Source organism: Equus przewalskii, chromosome 19 (assembly GCF_037783145.1).
Source record: "Equus przewalskii isolate Varuska chromosome 19, EquPr2, whole genome shotgun sequence".
NCBI lineage: Eukaryota > Metazoa > Chordata > Mammalia > Perissodactyla > Equidae > Equus > Equus przewalskii.
In genome coordinates, this window is record NC_091849.1 from 25,386,440 (window position 1) to 25,407,313 (window position 20,874).

At 44.0% G+C, this 20,874-nt stretch overlaps 1 protein-coding gene across 4 annotated transcripts; it reads left to right on the forward strand.

Annotated features, from left to right (window-relative positions):
• The first annotated feature begins 358 nt into the window (after window positions 1–358).
• On the forward strand, window positions 359–9,886 carry LOC103542171 (butyrophilin subfamily 2 member A2-like). Of its 4 annotated transcripts, XM_008509107.2 has the most exons (8): window positions 366–602; window positions 1,077–1,205; window positions 1,987–2,334; window positions 3,415–3,696; window positions 5,083–5,247; window positions 5,698–5,718; window positions 5,816–5,842; window positions 7,314–9,886. In XM_008509107.2, the coding sequence occupies exons 1-8, from the start codon at window positions 515–517 to the stop codon at window positions 7,934–7,936; spliced, it is 1,683 nt and encodes a 560-aa protein (XP_008507329.1). In that variant the 5' UTR covers window positions 366–514; the 3' UTR covers window positions 7,937–9,886. The 4 variants fall into 4 exon arrangements, with proteins under 4 accessions (XP_070441241.1, XP_008507329.1, XP_008507330.1 ...); XM_070585140.1 differs by lacking the exon at window positions 3,415–3,696 and having other exon boundaries at window positions 359–602; XM_008509108.2 differs by lacking the exon at window positions 1,077–1,205.
• Window positions 9,887–20,874: the final 10,988 nt, after the last annotated feature.

Below are 20,874 nucleotides of genomic sequence, written 5' to 3' on the forward strand. Positions count from 1 at the left end.
AAGGTTCCTCTGGCTTTGGAAAGCAGGTTGTTCATGTTTACCTCATCACCTGCCCACCCCCAACCACATCCACTACTACATACACACTTCTACACACACAGGCCTCTTTGTGGTTTGCAGCAACGGCCAAAATGCGCGAGGAATGTCAAGGTTTTGCACAAAAAAAAAAGAAAGAAAAAGAAAGAAAGGGAAGTATCTCGCTTCTGAAAACAGAAAAAGTAAAGAAAAAGGCTAAATCATCTCAAAGGCTATGCGCAGCTGTGGGATTTTAATTTGTTTCTGTGTATTTTACCTAGTAACTGGTGAGAAAGCTGGCTCAGGGATACCATTGGCTGGCTGACCCACAGCCGGCCAATCCTGACCTCCAAACCACTCTGGAAATACTCGGACTTTGTGGTTGGAAAGTGGACCAGGTTTCTGGTCCCACAGCTCTGCACACTGCGACTAATGGGAGATTAAGAAAATTGTCTTCTCTGCTTTCCGGACAGCTTGCTCTCTGGTTGTGACTGTGCCCATGAGCGGGTTAAATAGAAGAGGGAGAAGCGGAAAATCATCATTTGAGTGTCAGAGGAGAAAAGAAACCCAAGAAGTTAATCTAGAAGGTACGAAAGGGAGGGGAAGCTCTCTCTACAGCTCTAGGGTGTGGGTGGGGCGGTAAGCAGAGGAAGGGAACCTGATGAGGGGAAAGGCGGGGCTCCCTGGAGAAGGGAAGCTTCCTGGAGAGGAGGCTCTCCACGACTGTCTTTACCTCAGGCCGCAAAGTCTGAGGGAGGGGGAAGGGAGGGGAGGGAGGGTATGGAAGAATATTAAGTGACGACTGAAGAAATTCAACTCTGGCCAGAGAAGTGAGTGGAGGAGGGCAGAAAACTGCCTCCCTCATCCTCGTGTGGTTGGCTTATTCCATGGAATGTTTAATGAATCAATCTATCCGGAGAAACCTGAACCCGGAGAGGAAGGGGGCTGCACAAGACCGAAGGTGGGGTGCTGATGATCCCAACACGAGTTACAGGAAGGTTTGACCCAGATCAGAACTAGTGTCAAGTCTCCTTGGCTGATTTCTCTGTCTGTGCCCCTAGGTCTCTGGTCCCTGTCCCTCCTGGGTGACTCATCTTTGGTGCTTATGGAGCCAGCGGCTGCCCTGCATTTCTCCCTGCCAAATGCCCTTCTCTTCTTCCACCTTCTCAGCTTGTTTGCACTGGTCTCAGGTAGGGTCCCTGCCACTAGCTCCTATCAGCTTCTCAGAAAGGAAAATCAGCACTTCAGTCTGTAAAACACTGCAGTCTGAAGAAGTGCTGCAGCTGTGTGCATTCATCTTTCCTTCTGCACATGCTCATTGAATTTGTACCAGAATGATCCCATCAAAACACAATCAGCGTCTCAAAGGCTGGCTGCATACAAAATTTTAATTTTTTAGTTACATTAAAAAAGGTAAAAAAGAAACTGATGAAACAAATTTTAATAATATATTTTGTTTAACCCCCAAAACAAAAATATTATTTATATTTTAATTATTGTAATATGTTAACAGTAAGTTATTTAATATTTTTATTTTAAATTTTCAAAATTGTGCCTATTTTCCATTTACAGCACATTGCCTTGGGAACAGCTAGTGGCTACCATATTGGACAGCTCATGTTTATACTCTACTCCGGGCTCTGTGCTAGATTGGGGAATGGAAGGAAACCTCTGTGAGCACAGGGTCAGTAGGGGGCGCTCAGTGTATGCATCTCAGTGTTTTGTTCAGGAAGCATTAGTAGCCTCAATAGATATTCCTACTAGGCATCTATTGCTGCTGACCAGCCACAGCTACTGGCCCCCAGAATCCTCAGCCCAGGAAGCCCCTATGGCCTTAGAAAGAATATGACTGAAAGAATATATTAGAAATGGAGAAAGAATCTGTCTGTGCCCTGGAATATGCCCTTCCTTTCCTGCCTTAGATATGTGATGGCTGGTGCCCCGGTCTTATTCTACCCTTTTGTTGAACAGACCAGTTTACTGTCGTGGGGCCAGCTGATCCAATCCTGGCCATGGTTGGAGGAAACAGCATGTTACACTGTCACCTGTCACCTGAGAAAAGTGCTGAGGACATGGAGGTGCGGTGGTTCCGCTCTCAGTTCTCCCCCGCAGTGCTTGTGTATAAGGGCGGGCGAGAGAGGACAGAGGAGCAGATGGAGGAGTACCGAGGAAGGACAACCTTTGTGAAAGAGGAGATCAGCAAGGGGAGCGTGGCACTGATCATCCACAACGTCACAGCCCACGAAAACGGCATCTACCACTGTTATTTCCAAGAAGGCAAATCCTACAATGAGGCCACCATGCGCCTGATGGTGGCAGGTGTGTCATTTCATTTTGTTCCCTTGCTTTTTCACTATGTGACTCTTGGGGAAACTTTCTCTTCTAACCACAGGCCCTTGGCAGACAAGCAGATATTTGCCTAGAGTCCCCTTTACACAGGGAGGGTGGCTTCCTCCTGCCCAAGGGTCAAATCAGCGGATTTTCCCTGCTAAGCTGTGGGCATCAACTCCTGAGAAGCACACAGAACTCAGCAGTAGCCTTGAACAGGGAGAATGTTGAATCTCTACAGATCATTCTTATGTTTACTTCTTGAGGCTCCCTCAGGGCCTTCCTCAGTAACATGTTTTAGAATTAGACATTTTTATTGTGAAATACAACACATAGAGAAAAAGTCATAAAACATTAATGGACAGATTACCAAATTATTACAAACTATAATCCATATAACCACTACTCACATCAACAAATAGAACACTACCTATTCCTGACTCTTGTTAGTTTGTTAAGGTCATGGGCTTGAGGTTAAAATGTTTCTTATGATTCCGCCAGCCTGGCAGGTTTCTGTCCTTATCATATTACCTAGAGCTTCAGGAAGCCACGGCTACTGAGAAGCCCTCCCAGGGCCAAAAGTGAAATTCTAAACCCACTTCTTTAGGTCAGAGTGGACAGACCCACAAAGAAGTGAGAACATTAAAATCTCTAGCTGAATGAATCAATCAGCCAACATTTATTAGGAGGCAGTTGCTTGGTACTGTGATGGGGTCTATAGGGGGAGCACAAAGAAAAGTACAATGTAATCCTCTCTCCTTAGAGATCTCACCATTTATTTGGCATATTGGTCTCTTGGTTTTCTCCCAACGTCAGTTTTCTTCCTTCCTACCTTCCTTCCTATCTTCTTCTTTTCTTCCTCTGTCTCTCCCTTCTTTCTTTGTTTCCTTCCTCCCTTCACAGAAGGGGTACTGCAGGAATGCATGGAATATGCATGATCAGTTTCTCTGGGCAGTGGACCCTTGCTCTCTACCCCCTTCCCTTGGCTCTCGCCATTAAGAGCTGATCTTCTAAGACACTCTGGCTAAGACACCAGTGCCTTTTTATCCGAGCCCTGGTCTCTCTCCTCAGGCCTGGGCTCTATACCCATCATTGAAATGGAGATCCACGAGGATGGGGGCATCTGGCTGGAGTGTACATCTGTAGGGTGGTACCCAGAGCCCCAGGTGGTTTGGAGGGACCCCCATGGTAAGATCATGCCTGCCCTGGAGGAGACTTACACTATGGATGCAGACAGCCTCTTCATGGTCACCACAGCTGTGAGCATCAGGGACCGCTCTGTGAGGAATGTGTCCTGCTCCATCAACAACACCCTGCTTGACCAGGAGAAGGAAACTGTGATTTTCATTCCAGGTTAGCTCCCTGCCCTCTGGAGACTCATTGTTTGGAGGCTGGATCCTCAGCAGACAGATTGCAGGCTGGAGTGGGGATGGTGAGGTAGGAGCGTAGAGTGGAAGGATCCTGGACCTGAAGGCCTGGAGCTGCAGCTGAGTTGCGCCCTCTTCCTTTGTCACAAGGGGAAAATCAAATAGTCTCAAAACACAGGAGTATGAGCCTCTTCTCTGAGGGTAAATCTGATTGCTTTTTCCCTATTATGGTCCTTATCCTGCAGTAATTTTAAACATTTAGAACAATCAGAAAGAAAGGAGAGTGGTCTGGGCGTGTGTCTATCTACACCCAGAGGTGCTGCCTGCTGAAGCCCTCCCTTCCTGCCCATGGGGTTTCCCAAGGGACAGAGCAGGGAAATTCTCTATCTACAGACATGCATAAATTCATTCAACAAACACTTAACAAGCATCACATATGTTCAAGGCACTGTTCTAGAAACCAAAGGTAAATAGCGGAACAAAATACATGAAGATCCTTGCCCTCATGGAGCTCACATTCTAGAGGAGCAGAGAACAATAAATGAAGTAATTAAAACCAGGAGTGAAATCATTAATTAAACTGTGGATTATATTGGATGGTGATAAATACTATAGAAAAAGTTAATCAAAAAGAGGTTAGGGAGTGCTATGAGGGAGTTGTAACTATAAATAGGATGATCAGGTAAGGCTTCGTGGAAAAGACGGCAATTGGGCAAGTGAGCCATGGGAAATGCAGATATTTGAGGAGTGAACAAGCTGGATAATAGGAATAGCATAGACAAAGGACCTGAAGTCAGAGTATGTGTGACAGTTTCGAGGAACTCCAAGAGGCAGGGGCAGCTGGAATGGATTGAGTGCACGGAGAGTTGGAGAAGATGAATTCAGAGAGGCCTTAGGTCCAGAATATACACGGCAATGTAGGCCACAAAAAGACTTTGGCGTTTAGTCTGAGTGAGATAGGAAGCATTGCAGTGTTCTGAACAAGGAAATAACATGATCTCACTTAGGCTGCTGTGGTGAGGACAGACTGCAGAGGGTGTGGGCAGAAGCAGGAGGAGGGCATTGCAATATTCTAGGCAAGAAGGGATGGTGGCTAGTCCCAGGGTGGTGGCCGTGGTGATGCAGGATGGCTGGTTAGCTTTTATTCACCCTGGTCCTTCTCTTGGTGACTCCAGGTGTTTCTGCTTTTTGTCTCCTGGGTCCCCAGCCCTGGGAATCAGTGTGAAGTGACACTTTCTCTATCTGGGGTTTGTGAGAGAGAAGCCAGTAGAGCAGGGACCTGGGGGAGCTCTTTAGATATGAGTCCTGAGGGCAGCTTTCATCCCAGGTCTCTTTTTCTCACTAAATGGGACTTTTCTGGTTCTCTTTTCAGAATCATTTATTCCCACCACATCTCCCTGGATGGTGGTCCTGGTTGTCATCCTGCCTACTTTGCTCCTCCTCATCTCCGGGAGCATCTGTCTTATCAACAAATTCCACAGGAAAAAGATTCTCTCAGGGGAAAAGGAGGTTGAAAATGAAGAGAAAGAAATTGCACGTAAGGAATGGGAAAAGAATGTGTGAAAAAGAGAAAGAACATTACATAAAAGTTAAAAGCGTACGAGGACAGTTCACTGTCACACAAAGGACACAGCTCTGACAGCTGACAGCCTGGGAAACAGAGAGAGGAAATGCATAGAGGCAGAGGAAGGGCTTGGGACTCTCCTGTCTCAGGAATGAATCCTCAGAGCTTGCTTCCATCCTGCCACTGTTGCATCCATTCACCCGGCTACAAGTAGCACTATACTGTTGAATAAAGCAGACCTAAATCAGCACTGATGATCTCTAGCCACCTCATCATATATTATTTCTCGTATGTTGTCAATTCCCTAGGCAGGGGGGGATGGTGGTGTTCATAGAAAAGTCCATCCCTCATTGCTGACTACAACCTTAGATTCTTTTAGTTCCTCGATTGAGGGTATTCGTTTGTTTCTGTTTATTTTTTCAGAGCAACTTCAAGAGGAATTGCGTAAGTTTAGCATTTCCTGAACTACTCCGGGCACAATTTGTTTTCTCCTTGGTTAGCCATTATCTCATGAAGCTCACCTCTCTGTCTCCCCCTGCAGGATGGAGAAGAACCCTTTTACATGCTGGTGAGCCCCCCTGACATTCCCTCAGTTCCTGAGAAACTCCACTAGCTAGCCTACAAGACGCCTTAGAGGGGATGAACAAGGGACCCCAAGGCTGGCTGGGGAGCAGCAGGGCACTGGGGTCAGTTCACTGGCAGTGTCCCACCCAAAGCTGAAGCCCAGATGCTCTGTGAGGGAATCCCCACAGGTCTTAATCAATTCTGTGGCTTAGTTCCCACCAAACTTTGCTTTTTAGAATAATTTAATCCATGTTGACAGAGGTCTACCATGCATAGTTGACCTCCACAAAGGTTACAGTGTAGTAGTTGTTGCTCTGTGGATCCTGGATTAATTTGAAAGAAGACAATACAGACTTAGCCATTTATAACCTGGGAGATGGTATGGACTGCACAGTTGAAGAGCCACGTGTGGGAAAGGCAATAAGCTTCCCCAGCCTGTCTCAGGGGTGCACAGACAGGTGCCAGAAATGCCTCCTGCTCCAAGAGACACTGATGCTCTGTGTGTAGCCTGTGAGGGGAGGGGAGGTGGGCAAGTGGGAGAGCAGGGGAGCCACTTGCCTGGTGCTAATGAGCACTTTGCATTTTGTGATTTATCACTTTCTGCTCAAAAGCACCAAAGAAGCCAGGCTTCACCAGATACCATGGCACTGGGACCTTTCTTCCTTCCTCTTTTCAATTTCAAAATTGTCACAGTCAGACATATCAACTTGCGGAAAGGAGAAATTCATTTTAACACAATGGAGATGTAAATTGACTAAGTAATTAGTCTACAGAAATCTCAGAGTCTCAAGTACTTCCTATATCCAGAGAAGTCACAGCTGCAGACTCAGACCCATGTTGTTAAAGCAAAGCTGGATGGAAATAGTTCCCCGTACCTCTTGACATTCACAACTCTCAGGCAGCAGGTTGGCTTTTGGGGACATTATCCTCCTTTTTTACTCTTTGAAGGGTGTCCTTGTTAGTCATTTAAATCCGCTGTCATCTGGCTAAACTGGTGGAACACAGAAGATCAATGAAGAGACCCTTTACTGCCCAGGAACCTGTGTAGGGAGAAATAGGCCTTAAGTGCTTCATTGGGAGAGGGATAGGGCCTCTTTCCTGGTTTAAAACAAGTGGGAAAGTCTCTAGCTAAAGAGATTCCCTGGGATCATAGGTCTTGAATAGAAAAGGAGGCAGATCTGAGAATGTTGAGAGAATATAGGAGTCATTAATTCCGCCTCATTTGCTAAATTTTCTGCATTTCTTAGAGCCCCAATTATCCTCTACCTGAGGCAATGCTCCTGTCACTCAAGAGATACAGGTGCAGCCTCAGTCATTCTCAGGCTGTGAACTGCCTGGCACCTGGGATCAAGGGGCCTTCATGGAAAAGGCTGCCACATGGGGGATCTCCCACCAGCTTTCTGGGACCTCTATGGGGACTAGGAATCACACAATCTCCTGAGACCCCAGGCCTAAACCTGAGTCTTCCCCTGCAGCTGATGTGGTCCTGGACCCAGACACTGCTCATCCTGAGCTCTTCCTGTCAGAAGACCGGAGAAGCGTGAGACGGGGCCCCTTCAGGCAGAGCGTGCCCGACAACCCAGAGAGATTTGACTGTCGGCCTTGTGTCCTGGGCCTGGAGAACTTCTCCTCAGGGAGACATTACTGGGAAGTGAAAGTTGAAAACGTGATGGTGTGGGCAGTGGGGGTTTGTAGAGACAATGTTGAGAGGAAAGGGGAGGCCCTCCTGGTTCCTCAGAATGGCTTCTGGACCTTTGAGATGTTTGGAAACCAGTACCGGGCCCTGTCCTCTCCCGAGAAGATTCTCCCCGTGAAAGAGCGCCTTCGCCAGGTGGGCATCTTCCTGGACTATGAAGCTGGAGATGTCTCCTTCTATAACATGAGGGACAGATCACACATCTACACATGTCCCCGTTCAACCTTCTTTGGGCCCCTGAGACCCTTCTTCAGGCTGGGGTCTGATGACAGCCCGCTCTTCATCTGCCCAGCGTTCACAGGGGCCCAGGGGGTCATGGTGCCTGAGGGCGGCCTGATCCTTCACAGGGCCGGGACCCACCACAGCCAGCAGGACCAATTCCCTGGCCTCAGAGCCAAGTAGAAAAGCTCTGGCCATCTCTAATACCACAGCGCAGCACGCCATGGAGGAAAACGGGCCCTCCTTCCCTCTGGTCACATAAGAGAACCTCCTCCAGAGTCCCATTTGACACCCTCTTCAGGCCCCAGCCCCATCTCTCCCTCATTAGGCTGTTGCTTAGTAACTCATATACTTGTAACCATGGGGCTTGGTCCAGTCTCAGGAAACTTGTGCTGCCACATAACTCCCAACCAAGAAGAAAGTGTGAGAAAGTGACAGGCAGAAAACCTGCTACTTTAACATCAGAGTGACACATTCAGCCTGATACTCCAGTTGACATCAGACACTGTGATCTTGGGGTGAGGGCAACAGCATACACTAGGATGTAAGAAGGGAGGCAGTAACCACAAAAGGAGGTCAGAGATAGAGGAAGCAGGACCAGAGAGGTGTGATGGGGCCAAGACTGCTGGCATGGTTAAGCTCCATTATTACAGCTATGGAGACCCAGAGCTGATGGTCCATTTCCAACCCAGCCTCAGGATTTCCAGACCACACATTAAAGCTCCCCAGGCCTACAGCTGGGATGAAGAAAGATGAAGGATGAGGACACCTCTGGATCTGGTGTGGTTCAAGTGTCCTTACAGTAAACAAGGAGTTAGTACTAGTTATCAAGTATGGCCTAAGGTTTAAGGTCCCAGCTGAGCAGGTGGATACTGGACCAGGTGGATTAGAGGCTCAGGTTCAGCGGGGAGAGCAATGGTTTCCAGCTTTTTGACCTCAGGCTGCCTTTAGACACTTAAACATTATTGAGGACCTCAAAGATCTTTTGCTCATTTGGGTCATATCTGTCAATATTTATGGCATTACAGATCAAAACTGAGAAATTAAAAATATATATATTTATTAATTTATATTAAAATGGCAATAATAAACCAATTATAGCTTAATTTAAAAAAACATGTCTGGGGGCCAGCCCCATGACCAAGTGGTTAAGTCCACACGCTCTGCTTCTGCAGCCCAGGGTTCGCTGGTTCGGATCCTGGGCGCAGACATGGCACCGCTCGTCAGGCCACGTTGAGGCAGCATCCCACATGCCACAACTAGAAGGACCCACAACTAAAATATACAACTATGTACTGGGGGGGATATGGGGAGAAAAAGCAGAAAAAACAAAAAAAAGATTGGCAACAGTTGTTAGCTCATGTGACAATCTTTAAAAAAAAAGTTTTATGAAAAATAACTGTTGTTTCCAAAGTAAACGTTATTGAGAAGTGTGGCATTCTTTAACACAAAAATCTAATGTCTGGCCTGCTTGAAGATGGTTAGATCCTCACATCTGCCTCTGTATTCAGTGTTGGGTTTCACAGATCATGCAGGCAGGCTCTAGAAAACTTCACTGTACACTCGTGGGAGAATGAGAGCAAAAACGAGAAATAATGTCTCAGTACTATTTATTATTGTTATTATGATTATGGAAATAGTATTAACCTTGTGGACTCCTTCAAAGTGTAACAGAACCCCCCAGAAATCTACAAAACATATTTTGAGAGCCAGGATAGAGGATTCTAGAACTGAGTCAAGCATCTAAAATGATGGCTTAAAGCATAGTATATTGGACTTTACATAATTCAGTACCCAACTGTAAAACTAGGCTGAAAAAAAAGTATTTAAAGTGTTCAAATTTTTATTACTGCGGTTACAAATGGACACATTCTGGAAAGAATCAGGAACATTGAAATTGCTGATTTGGTAAGATGGAAGACTGGGTTACTACTGTGTATATGCCTCTGTGGTTTTCATCTTTAGTGTGTTGTTATAATATTATTTGCATGGCTTTAACGAAAAGCATCAGATGTGAGTTGGGAAGCAAGTGCTGCTTGTCACTGGCTCTATTCATCTTAAGCAAGTTACAGCTTCTCAGTGTTTCAAGATTCTGTAAAATAATGCTTTATTAAAGTTTACACAACACTTTCACCTATGCTGTATCTTTGCATTCTCACAACAAATATACTTACCCCATTTCACAGTGATATACTGAAGTCTGTCACAATGACAAAAGGATATTTTTTGTTCAAGGAAAATAGAGTTTTCATTCATACTTTTTGGATAAATCATGCCTCATCTTAAAGATGCCTTTCAAATATTCCAAAAATCAAATGTTTTAAGTGTTTATTGAAACTAGACATGAACCCAATCCTGTGCTACCCACTATGGGGGCATTAAAATAGTGTTAAACTTGACCCCTACCTTCCTTTGCCTAGTCTTGTATTGATATCTTTACTTATTCATTCACTCCCAACAAATGTATCATCTTTACTGTGTCAACCATGTGCAATGTATGGTGCCATGAGAGAAAAAAGCTGGGTAATATTATGGAGAGAAATGGGTGGGGTGGGGGCTACTTTAGCTGGCAAAGTTAGGGAGGGCCTCCTGGAGGAAATGATGGATTTTCTGAGACTTGAGGACGAAGGAAGAACCATCCCTGTGAAGCTGGAGAAGAGGTGCTGAGCAGCGGGAACAGTGAGCACAGGAGCTCCAAAGCAGAAATGAACTAACTGGTTGAAGGGACATGAAGAGTCCCCCGCAGTCAGAGCAAAGACTGAGAATGGGACAGGAAGGAGACTTCAGCAGAAAGCAGGCCATCTGGGGCTTCATAGCTAAGTGCTGAGAATCAAACAGAAGCAGAAAGCAGGCCACCTGGGGCCTCCCCTGCTTCTCTGGGATGCTTTCTTGCTTTGTGGAGACTGCCTTCCCAGATTATAGTCCTCAGCCTGGCTCAAGTAAAATTTACCTTGTCTCTCCTACCTATAGAACAGCTATTGGTTATTTGCATCAACAAGGTCAAGAGTAGAAGAAGGGAGATCACTTCAGAAACTATTTCAGATGTTCAGGTGAAATGCAGGTTTGGACTTATGGTAATGTTAATGGAGGTGGAGTGAAGTGGACTGATTTGGAAGTGTGTGATTATATGATTACCTAATCTATACACCTTGTTCAGATTTTGTGAGTTGTCCCAATAATATCCTTCACATAAAAACAATATCCAAGGTCATACATTGCTTTCAGCTATCATTTCGCTTTAGTCATCTTTCATCTGAAAGAACTTCTAAGTCTTTCTTTATATTTCACATTGACATTTTTGAAGGGTACAGGCCACTTATTTTATGGGCTGTCCCTCAGTTTGGGTTTATCTGATGTTTCCTCATGATTACATTCAGATTATTCATTTTTGGCAGGAATTCCCCAGAAATGATGTTCTTCTCAGTGCATGGTATAAAAAGATATGAGCTGTCGCTTAGTCCCTTTACTGCCATTATAACTTTGATCACTTGGTTAAAATGGTGTCTACCACACTTCACCACGAAGTTGCTATTTTACTCTTTGCAATTAGTAAGTTTCTTGTGGGGGAGACATTTTGAAGCTATGTAAATACCCTGTTACTCCTCAAATTTTCATGCATGAGTTTTGGCATCTTTGGTACACAGGCTAATAAACTCTCTAAAAAGTCCACATCCTAACCCCTTAAACGTATGAATATGTTCCCTTATGTGGCAAAAAGGACTTTGTAGATGTGATCTAGCTAAGGATGTTGAGATGGAGATGTTATCCTGTATTATTCAAATAGACCCAATGAAATCACAAATGCTTTATAAGTGAGAAGCAGGAGGGTCAGAGTCAGAGAAGGAGACATACCAACAGGAGCAGAGGTCAGAGGTAGAAAGCTGTGAAGATGCTGTGCTACTGGCCTTGAAGTTAGAAAAATGTGTTACAAGCCAAGGGATGCAGGTAGCCTCTAGAAGCTGATAATGGGGTTCAAGACAAGTTACCCCAAAATATGGCAGCTTGGCATATTGAATATCTTAAGCCTAAGGAGTTCGAGAAACCTGCAGAAGCAAGAAGGTCACTCTGACCTCCCTCCTCTTGTCTTTTTTCCCTGAGAGCAGGAGATAAATCTCCCCTATGAAAGTTATCTTCCCTGTACCAGGAGAAAGGGGGACATCCTTATCACCAGAAGCAGGGAATTTAGAGTCCAGCAGGCCCTGTAAACAAACCTTGTTACTTCTTCACCCTATACTACCCATAGCCTAAACCCCTCTGTCTTGTCAATTCTTTACAAATTTATTGTTTCTTTGTCTAAAAGATATGAAAACTCCCTGCTCTCATCACTTCTTCAGGTCTTCATTCTCTTCTGAAAGCTCCCATGTACATGTAAAAATTTAATAACGTCTGTATGCTTTTCTCCTGTTAATCTGTCTTATGTCAGTTTAATTCTTAGGGCCAGCCAGAGACACAAAGAGAGTAGAGGATAATTTTTCCTCCCCTATACATGTGTCATTACTTCATTCTGGTGAATAATTTTTAAATGAATTTCCGTGACTTTTAAAAAATAGTTTACAAAATACTTTCATTCACTCTCACTGAGTTCTCACAAAAAAACTTGTAAACTGAGATTTATTAACTCCATTTTTCAGTTTATAAAACTGAGATTTAGGAAGTATAATTCTTTTTCCCTCTAAGAACTTTCAGGGAAAAGAGCAAAGAAACAGTTTTTCCTTTCCTAACTCCTACTCATCTGTATCAAGCACCCATCATATCATAGTAAACCATGCCAACTCAGTGACTTTAAAGAGTAGTCCTGTATTACTGTCCACTTCTGAAAGCTGACATGCTTTGACTAATCCAGACTGAACTCAGTGGGGCTCATCTACTTCTCACTGAAAGTTTGTGGCTCAGCTGGGGCACCTGTGCATCATGAATGTATCATCCTGCTGGGACCAGCAAGCAATCCATGGCATCTTCTACTCATGGTGATGGCAGAGGCTGAATAGGATCAGAAGAGACATTCATGAGGCCTTTCAAGACCCAGACTCGGAACTGGCACACTGTCACTTCCACCCATATGCCATTGGCCAAGACAATTTATACTGTCAAGCCCAAAGTCAAGGGGTAGAAACGTATACCCCACCCATGTGGAGGTCATAGCAAACATGGCTTCAAGGATGCCCATAATTCATCAGCCACTGTGTACCTCCAGACCACAATTATTTATATCCTTCACACATAAAAAATATTGATATATTCATTCCCCATCTTAGGATCTCCAAAAATCTCACCCAATCATAGCATCATTCTTAAACTCCAGTACCTCACGTTCTACTCACGGTCTGAATCTAGCTCCTCTTAAGACTCATGAACAAAAAAGCCAAAGACTTATGAACAAAAAAGCCCTCCACCCACACAACTACACACTCCCAGTGTGTAAAGGTGGAATAAGGACAAAACTGCCACAATAACTCCCATTTGAAAGAGGGAATTATTGGGGGCCCACAGCACTCACTGCTGCATAGCAATTGTGAAACCACATCCTATTGGGAAGATATTGTCATTCTGCCTTCTCTGTGGGTAGAGAATGCTCCTTTATTAGGCTGTGGTTCTAATCTCTGGGAATGGTCCCCAGTCCTTGTTCTCTCCAGCTCTTGGCTCCACTCTCTGGGAGTTTCTTCATTTTCTATCATCCTAAGCTCCTTCTGAAAAGGACTTTGAAGAATGAGCCCATTTTGGTGGCTGAGTAACTTTGTCAGTCTGCTTCATGTCTTTAGAAATTTTGAGATGCAAAGAGTCTTGTGTCTCTTAATGCAGGCTGACATCATTTTGTTAATATGGCTTTCTTAGAAGCTTTGTGAGTTTTCTATATACTTGATTTTAGTTCAACCCTGTGTCAAAAGCAATACCCTAATTATTTTAGAGAAATGTCTCTTTCTCTCAATCCTATTTGTAGTATTTTGGCATATCAAGCTACTGTAGAACCACATTCTTAAGCTTCCTAGGAACTCTCTAGTACACTACCATTTTCCTCTTGGAGGAGTTGAAATGCATTCTTTTTTTTTAAGATTGGCACCTGGGCTAACAACTGTTGCCAATCTTTCTTTTTTTTTTTTTTCTGCTTTATCTCCTCAAGCCGCCCCTGTACACAGTTGTATATCTTAGTTGCACGTCCTTCTAGTTGTGGAATGTGGGACGCCACCTCAACGAAGCCCGCCAAGCGGTGCCACGTCTGCGCCCAGGATCCAAACCCTGGGCCGCCACAGTGGAGCGCAGGAACTTAACCACTCGGCCACGGAACCGGCCCCTGACATGCATTCTTAAAGCTACAGGGTTCATTTGATCTTTAGCCTGAAGCCATATATTATTTGACAGCCCCTGGATTTGATCTTTGCCCCCAGGCTGTACCTTAATTTGAGAATCAACTGCTGTCTGGAGAGGCTGTACTTGAGAAACAATTTTCCAACCCAGAAAGCTCTGAGCTCTCTATATATCTTCTAAATTCTACTTTAAAACCTGCCAGTTCTTTTCTGAGCTCATCTCTTTCTTGTGGCACATATTCATATGCAATTAAAAGCAACCAACTCACATTTTCAACATTTTTCCTGGAAACCTCTTTGCCTAAATCTAAAAGTTCATTAGATTCATTTTAAATCTCTCAAGTTCTGCAGGCAACAATTTGAGCAAATATTTGGTGACCACAAAACACAGGCTACAATTTCTTCTAGCCATCCATAACAGTTTCCTTGTCATTTTTCACTTTCCTTAGCTCCCCCTGCCCATCACAAAATCAATGCCACGTATTCTTTTTTAATATGGTAGCACTGCACTTCCAGGCACCAATTTCTACATTGGGTAGTTATTGCTCAGTAACAAATCACGCCAAAATTTACTGGCTTAAAATAATCATTTATTATTGTTCATACATCTGGGTGTCACCTGAATGTAGCTGATCTAGTCCTGGGTTCAGCTGGGCTTTTCTGCTTCAAGCTGCAATGGCTAAACAGCTCTGCTTCTCATGAAAGGTCTATGAGTTGGCTGGGGCGACTGTTCCACTGTTTCCTATCCTCCTAGGACTTGAGGGCTGCTCAGAGCAGGTTCTTCTTAAGGCAGTTCTTTATGGTGTTCAAGAGTGAGTGGAAACATGCAACACCTCTAAACAGGTCTTGGAACTGGCACATTGCCATCTTCCCCCACATGCCATCAGCCTAAGCCTATCATGGGGCCAAATGCAAATTCAAGGCATGGGGAAATATACTTTGCCCATGATGAGGCCATATCAAGAATGAGGATTCAGGGAGGAGTGAAGGCTTGAGGTCATTAACTCAATCTACCACACCATCATTCAAGATCCAACTCAATTTCTATGTCCTCTTCAAAGTCTTCTAGTAATATTTCCATCCACAGCACTCCCTCCCATCTCTAGAGCTTCTCATTTAGACCGCTTATCCACCACTAAACCATGGATCATATTGTTCCTACTGGCTGGAAGAGCATCCCTCAGATCTACCCATCAAACTCCCTCCCGCGTTTCAAAGGCCTTTTCAAGCATGAGTCCTCCTACAGAGGAAGTGCCGGGGTCTGGATCCCAAATGGCATTTGTGTCTTTCTCTAACAAAGTGTGTAAAAATTCCATTTTTGATACCCAGATTCTCATCAGGTGCTCTCTGCTGGGAAATGGGCAAATAAATTTCTCCTACTCATGGTTTACCCAGGCTTCTGTTATTCCTTTTCTAAATTTTGTAACTCCGTGTTTATTAAGATTCCAAGAGAGAATCTGTTAAACAAGTAAGGCCACCTTGTCTCTCCTTAGTTCTGGGCAGAAGCTCCAATGTATGGGTGGATCTGGCTGGAGTGCACCTTAGTCTGATGGGACCCAGAACCCTGGGGACAGTGAAGAACTCTCAAGGGAGAGAGATTTCCATTCACATCACAGTCTTGAAATCTTGATGAAGAAGTCCTATTTACAGTGAGCAACTTCAATAATTGGCAAAACACCCTTTCTTTTCCCAAGGAGTGTTTCATGCTCTGTCTGGAACCCCATCTTGGTGAGGAAAAGGCAGTAGAAATTTCTATAACTTCTAAACTGTGAAACTGATGCTGAGTTCTTACAACTTCACGGCCCTCTTTTAGGACACTTTCCTAGCAGTGACCTCATGGCCAAAGTTGTCTGCTTATTCAGGAAGAGTTTATAGAGTTATTAACCTTGCTCCAAAACTCTCCCTCTAAAGAAGCTTGACATTAAAAATACATATATATATATAGTCTTGAAAGAAAGAAAGATTTCAATAGTGCTAGTTTAAAAGAGGAGAGAGCAGGCTTCAAGGAAGCCAATTTATTCTTTATTCTATGTGAATCTTGAGAAAGTAGAGAAAGGGAAAGCAAGAGAATCTCCAATGAAGGGCAGGATCCTTTCCTCATTTCATGTCTCATTTTGAGACTTTAGAGGAAAAGTGCTATTTCCCCACCTCTTCCTATTCCCACTAACCTCCCCCCATCCCCTCATTTCCCAGCTTGCATTAATTAGTTTGGATCAATTTAAATGCCTACACCAATTGTTTGATTTTATTTCTTATTTTACAAGTCCTTTCCCATACTATCCTCCCTCCCTCCCTCTCTCGCTCTCTCAGAAAGAGTCAAAACCTTTCTGAGATCAGGGTTGAGTTGAAACCACTGTTTGTGCGGTGGGAAGGAAGGGTGGGATAGGGCACAGATGCAGCAGAGACAGCGAGGGGCCAGAGTCATCCCCTACCCAACCCGCTAGACACTCAGGAGGAAAGCTGAACTTCCTGGGAGTCTCCCATTGTAAGAGAGGCAAAACTTTGCTTCTTCCCATCTTAAGTTTTCAGCTGGGACTCTAACAAAAAGACAAGAGGAAAACAATAGTTTATTAATGGTGTGCATCATGCAGGAGAAATCTTAAATGAAGAATAACTCAAAGCAGCGGCTTAGAACTGCAGCTTATTTAGCATCTTCAACAAGGAACAATAGATTTGCAGAGAAATGACAGGACAAAGGAAAGTAGTTTTAGGCTTCCAAGAGCAGCAAATTGTGAGCAGGTAAACACATGGGAGGAAACTAGTGGAGTGAGCTTTGCAGATTCCTCTGGTGCCTCTCTGGACTAAGAAACACTGCTTCTTAACTGCTTTCAGTTCAAAATAATTTTTATGCTAAAGTGGCATATTTTGGGGTGGCACATTCTGCTACCTTTCATCAGCAAACTGGGGCATTTTGCTTTCACTTCCTTACATCTAAGACTGATTCTCTGCTCAGTGGTTGTAGCATGCCTAAGACTTCCCACTTGGGCAACATTTTTATTTGGGAAATGAAATTGGGGGCAGGGCAGTAATAGAGAGAAGAAGGATGAATTTGATTCCTGGTAAGTTACATTAGATCAGGCTACTTGTCAGGGGTGTTTGTGCCTTATGGGATTGAAACCTTAGAAATGTGCTTGGATTCCATACCCTTTAAGATGATTTCCAGTCAGAAGTCATCCTAATCTGGAAATCTAGAATCTAGAAATATGATTCTAGATTTTTCCAAATCGGAGGGACTCTAAAGGTTGTAAAACCCCAAATATCTTTAGATGTGAAGGAACATGTAGGATCTGATTGAGAAAGAAAAATCAGGCCTGACATCTGCTAGAATGTTCTCTACTTAAAATAAGCAACTTCACAGAACTCCAACATCAGACAAGGCTATTCAGTGCTTGTGATGGAGTGAAACAAAATCAAATCCAACCTATAGTCCTGTCAGAGTTCAGACCATAAACCAAGAACACCGTGCAAACCACAAAAATGACCACACATCCCCCTCTCTCGGCTAACTGCAGTAATTGCTGCTTCTTCACTGATTACCCTGAGCACACTCTGTTCCTCCACTTCCTAATAAAAGTTATTGGAATATCCAACCATGCCACAGTCCCCTGATTTCTGACAGCATTCATCCAGAGCACACCAAACCTTCTTTGAACCTCCCCTACAACACCCAACACAAGCCCATACCCTATAAGTTCCTCCCACACCCTTTCACAGAGACACACTCCACCTCCCAACCCACTATGGTGTGTGGAATCTAGGCTGCTGTAACAAGTACCAATGTGTTTAACTTGCTTTGACTGCAGGTGGGCTTTGGCTGCTGGCCCTCAGCATGGTCATAGGCAAGTCAGAACCCCACCGTCAGCCTCTCAGTGCACACTCTCATTCACCCTAAACTTGGCCCCAGACTTTCAGTTCCCCAGATACAGCAAAATCTCAGTATCCAAAGCCACAAGGAACTTCCTGAAGGTTTCTAAGAACAAAAACTAAAACAAAAAGGATTCCTTGTTCATAGTTTATTGATAGTTTGTCAGTAATCAAGTATTCACACAAGAGAACAGTCACTTCATTGTATGATTCATGAACACATTCCATCCTCCTTCCTAATCTTTAACTCAAATCTTAACTGCTTAGTGCTGTTTATCTTCCAAAGAAACTCATAAAAGAGCTTGGAGAACTCTGGGGTTTTTCCTCATTGTTCTATAAACAAGGCTTTGCGTTTCTTATAAAACCTCTCTGTTACTGTAGAGCGGAAAAAGCACAACTGTATGCAGGTCAGTGGCTCTTCATTTCTCTGGGACTCTAAGCTCCTATCTCCCATGGATTCAAAGCCTTGGGATACACAAAAATAAAACACTCTGACAGCATTTTAGTGATGAGGATGGAGAGAAAAGACAGGCGTAAATCTCTTCAACACGTTCCTTGGGAGACATACAGGTCTCTTGGAATGTGATCAGAAGATTGGCTAACCCATTTCTCCTTCCCCAAGTAACTTGAAGGCACACTAATCTGTAGGTGATAATTAGGAAAAAGTTGGTATGGGGGGCAGGTAGGGTGGGTAGGGGCTAGGGTCTGGGAGTGGAGATCAGTGAGCAGGTTGAAAAGGTCTTCTCCTGAGGATACCTGACACTTCCTAGCATGGGGTCTCATTTCTTTAGAGAAAAAGAGATGCCTTCTGAATCTCTCACATTCACTGACTCTCAGTCTTTTCTCCTCTCCCCTCCCCTTCTCTTCCTTCCTCTGTCTCCCTCTCTCTTTCTCTCTTAGTGGCCTCCGGCATATACCTTCTGTTGATATTCACCCTAGAAGATCCTCAGCCAATGAGGAGCTGGATTGTGGATAAATCCTTCTGTTTTCTCATCCTTCAGTGACAATTCTGAACTGAGTAGTGTCCAGTTCCACAAAATGTGTCAGAAAGTCCCCAGCAAGATTGAGTCCCAGGCACCCACAATGGTAACTCAGTGGGATCCATGGTTTGCATGGTTCAACTAACTGCAAATCTAAAGGCCTATGATTGTTGCCTCTTTAGTGAACATGTAAAGACTTTATTCTTGTCATTATTCCCTAAACAATACACTTTAACAGCTATTTACACAGAATTTACATTGCATTGGCTATTATAAGTGATCTACAGATGATTTAAAGAAAGCAGTAAGATGTATGTAAATTATATGCAAATACTACACCATTTTATATGAGGGACTTGAGCATCTGCAGATTTTGTTATCCTCTGGGGTCCTGGTACCAATCTAGGCAGATACTGAGGGATAATTATACTATCACACCCTTTATTGGCTCTTGCCTATCTCATCTACTTACTTCCCCCACAGTATTTTCTGTGATCACCTCCCAAATGAAGTACTTGCATCCAAATCTGTGTCTTAGGATCTGCTTTTGGGGGAACTCAAACTAAGACGAGGTCTGATAAGGGAACAGAGTGACAGCTGCAATAAGAGGAAAACAAGGTGAAGCCAGACCAATGAATTCATGGCCTGCTCCCAAAATTTCTAAATTCTGTATTTTCATGTTTTCCCTAGCTTGTGCTCCAGAGGGTGCATGTAGTGCTGCTTTGGAGGGGTCTGCCCACCAGGTAAAAGGGAGAGAGGCTGCCATGGGGTAGATTCTGGGAAGAACTCAGAATGGTCCACTCAACCCTTTTCCATTTCCTGAATCCTCCTTTTACTCCCTTGCCAATCCAACCTCACTTTATTGGCGCCCATAAGTTCCCTGTCTGTCCCTCTTCTTTGTTCTAGGAACTCTGCATTTCAAAAGCATTTCCAGGAATATGACTCAACCAGACTTCACCCTCTGGCTCCCTGGGAGGCATGTACCTCCCTCACCTCCACTAGCCCTTCTTCTACACAGCAATCCATCACCATCTTCTCCAGGCTTCTTTGCTTCCTTTCTACCCACCCTTCCCATATGCAAACTCTGTTGTGCTAAAATGCACATAAACTTACCACAGGCTGAGTAAATAGGGAAATTACATCAGTATTATAATGTCAACATTTCATTAGGTCATATCTGATTATTACCAGCATGCCAACAATGTGTGCCCCAGGAAAGAGCAGTTGACCACATACCTCACTAGCAAGCCACAAACTACAGTACTACACATGATGCCCATTCACCCCAGTCCTTTGTTTTAGCTTGATTTAGCCACATGCAAAAGTACCAAGTCCAAGACCCTGGGCCAGAGCCACCCCTCAAGGGCATCTTCACAACTCACATAAAACTAGCAGCTGTTTCTTTACCTGCACCTCCTGAATAAGGATCAGGATAAAGCACCTGTGGACAAGGAGCAGCTAGCAGGGAAAATTCTGGTCCCACTCGAAACCTACTAAATCAGAATCTGATTTTTAGTGAGACCCTCTGGTAAAGCAAATTCTCACTTAAGTTAGAGGAGTGCTGCGCTGGGAGGGATGGGGGTGGGGAGGAGATGTAATAGCAGTAATAAATTATCTGCTATGTTTGGGCATGGAAACTGTACTTAGAGGCTGTTAGAGAGCTGGGAAAAATTTGTAGTGGCAACACAGAAAACTAAACAAAGTTAATTAGATGAACCATTCAATTCTCTCCTTCCCCACCCCTGAAAAACACAAGAAATTGAACAGAAAAATAAATGCAGTCATATATGAAACTTGGTTCTATAAAATTATAGTTACATAACCATTGTATTGGAAACATTGAACAAAAGTGATATACGTCTTTTTTTTTTAAGATTGACTCCTGAGCTAATATCTGTTGCCAATCTTCTTTTTCTTCTTCTTCTCCCCAAAGCCCCCCAGTACATAGTTGTATATTCTAGTTCTAAGTGCCTCT

Bases quoted from the DNA above. Each gene is read 5' to 3' on its own strand.
- LOC103542171 (XM_008509107.2), top strand. From the start codon at position 515: ATGAGCGGGTTAAATAGAAGAGGGAGAAGCGGAAAATCATCATTTGAG. The intron at 1,206-1,986 runs GTAGGGTCCCTG...TTTGTTGAACAG, and splicing joins CTTGTTTGCACTGGTCTCAG to ACCAGTTTACTGTCGTGGGG. The intron at 5,248-5,697 runs GTAAGGAATGGG...TTATTTTTTCAG, and splicing joins TGAAGAGAAAGAAATTGCAC to AGCAACTTCAAGAGGAATTG.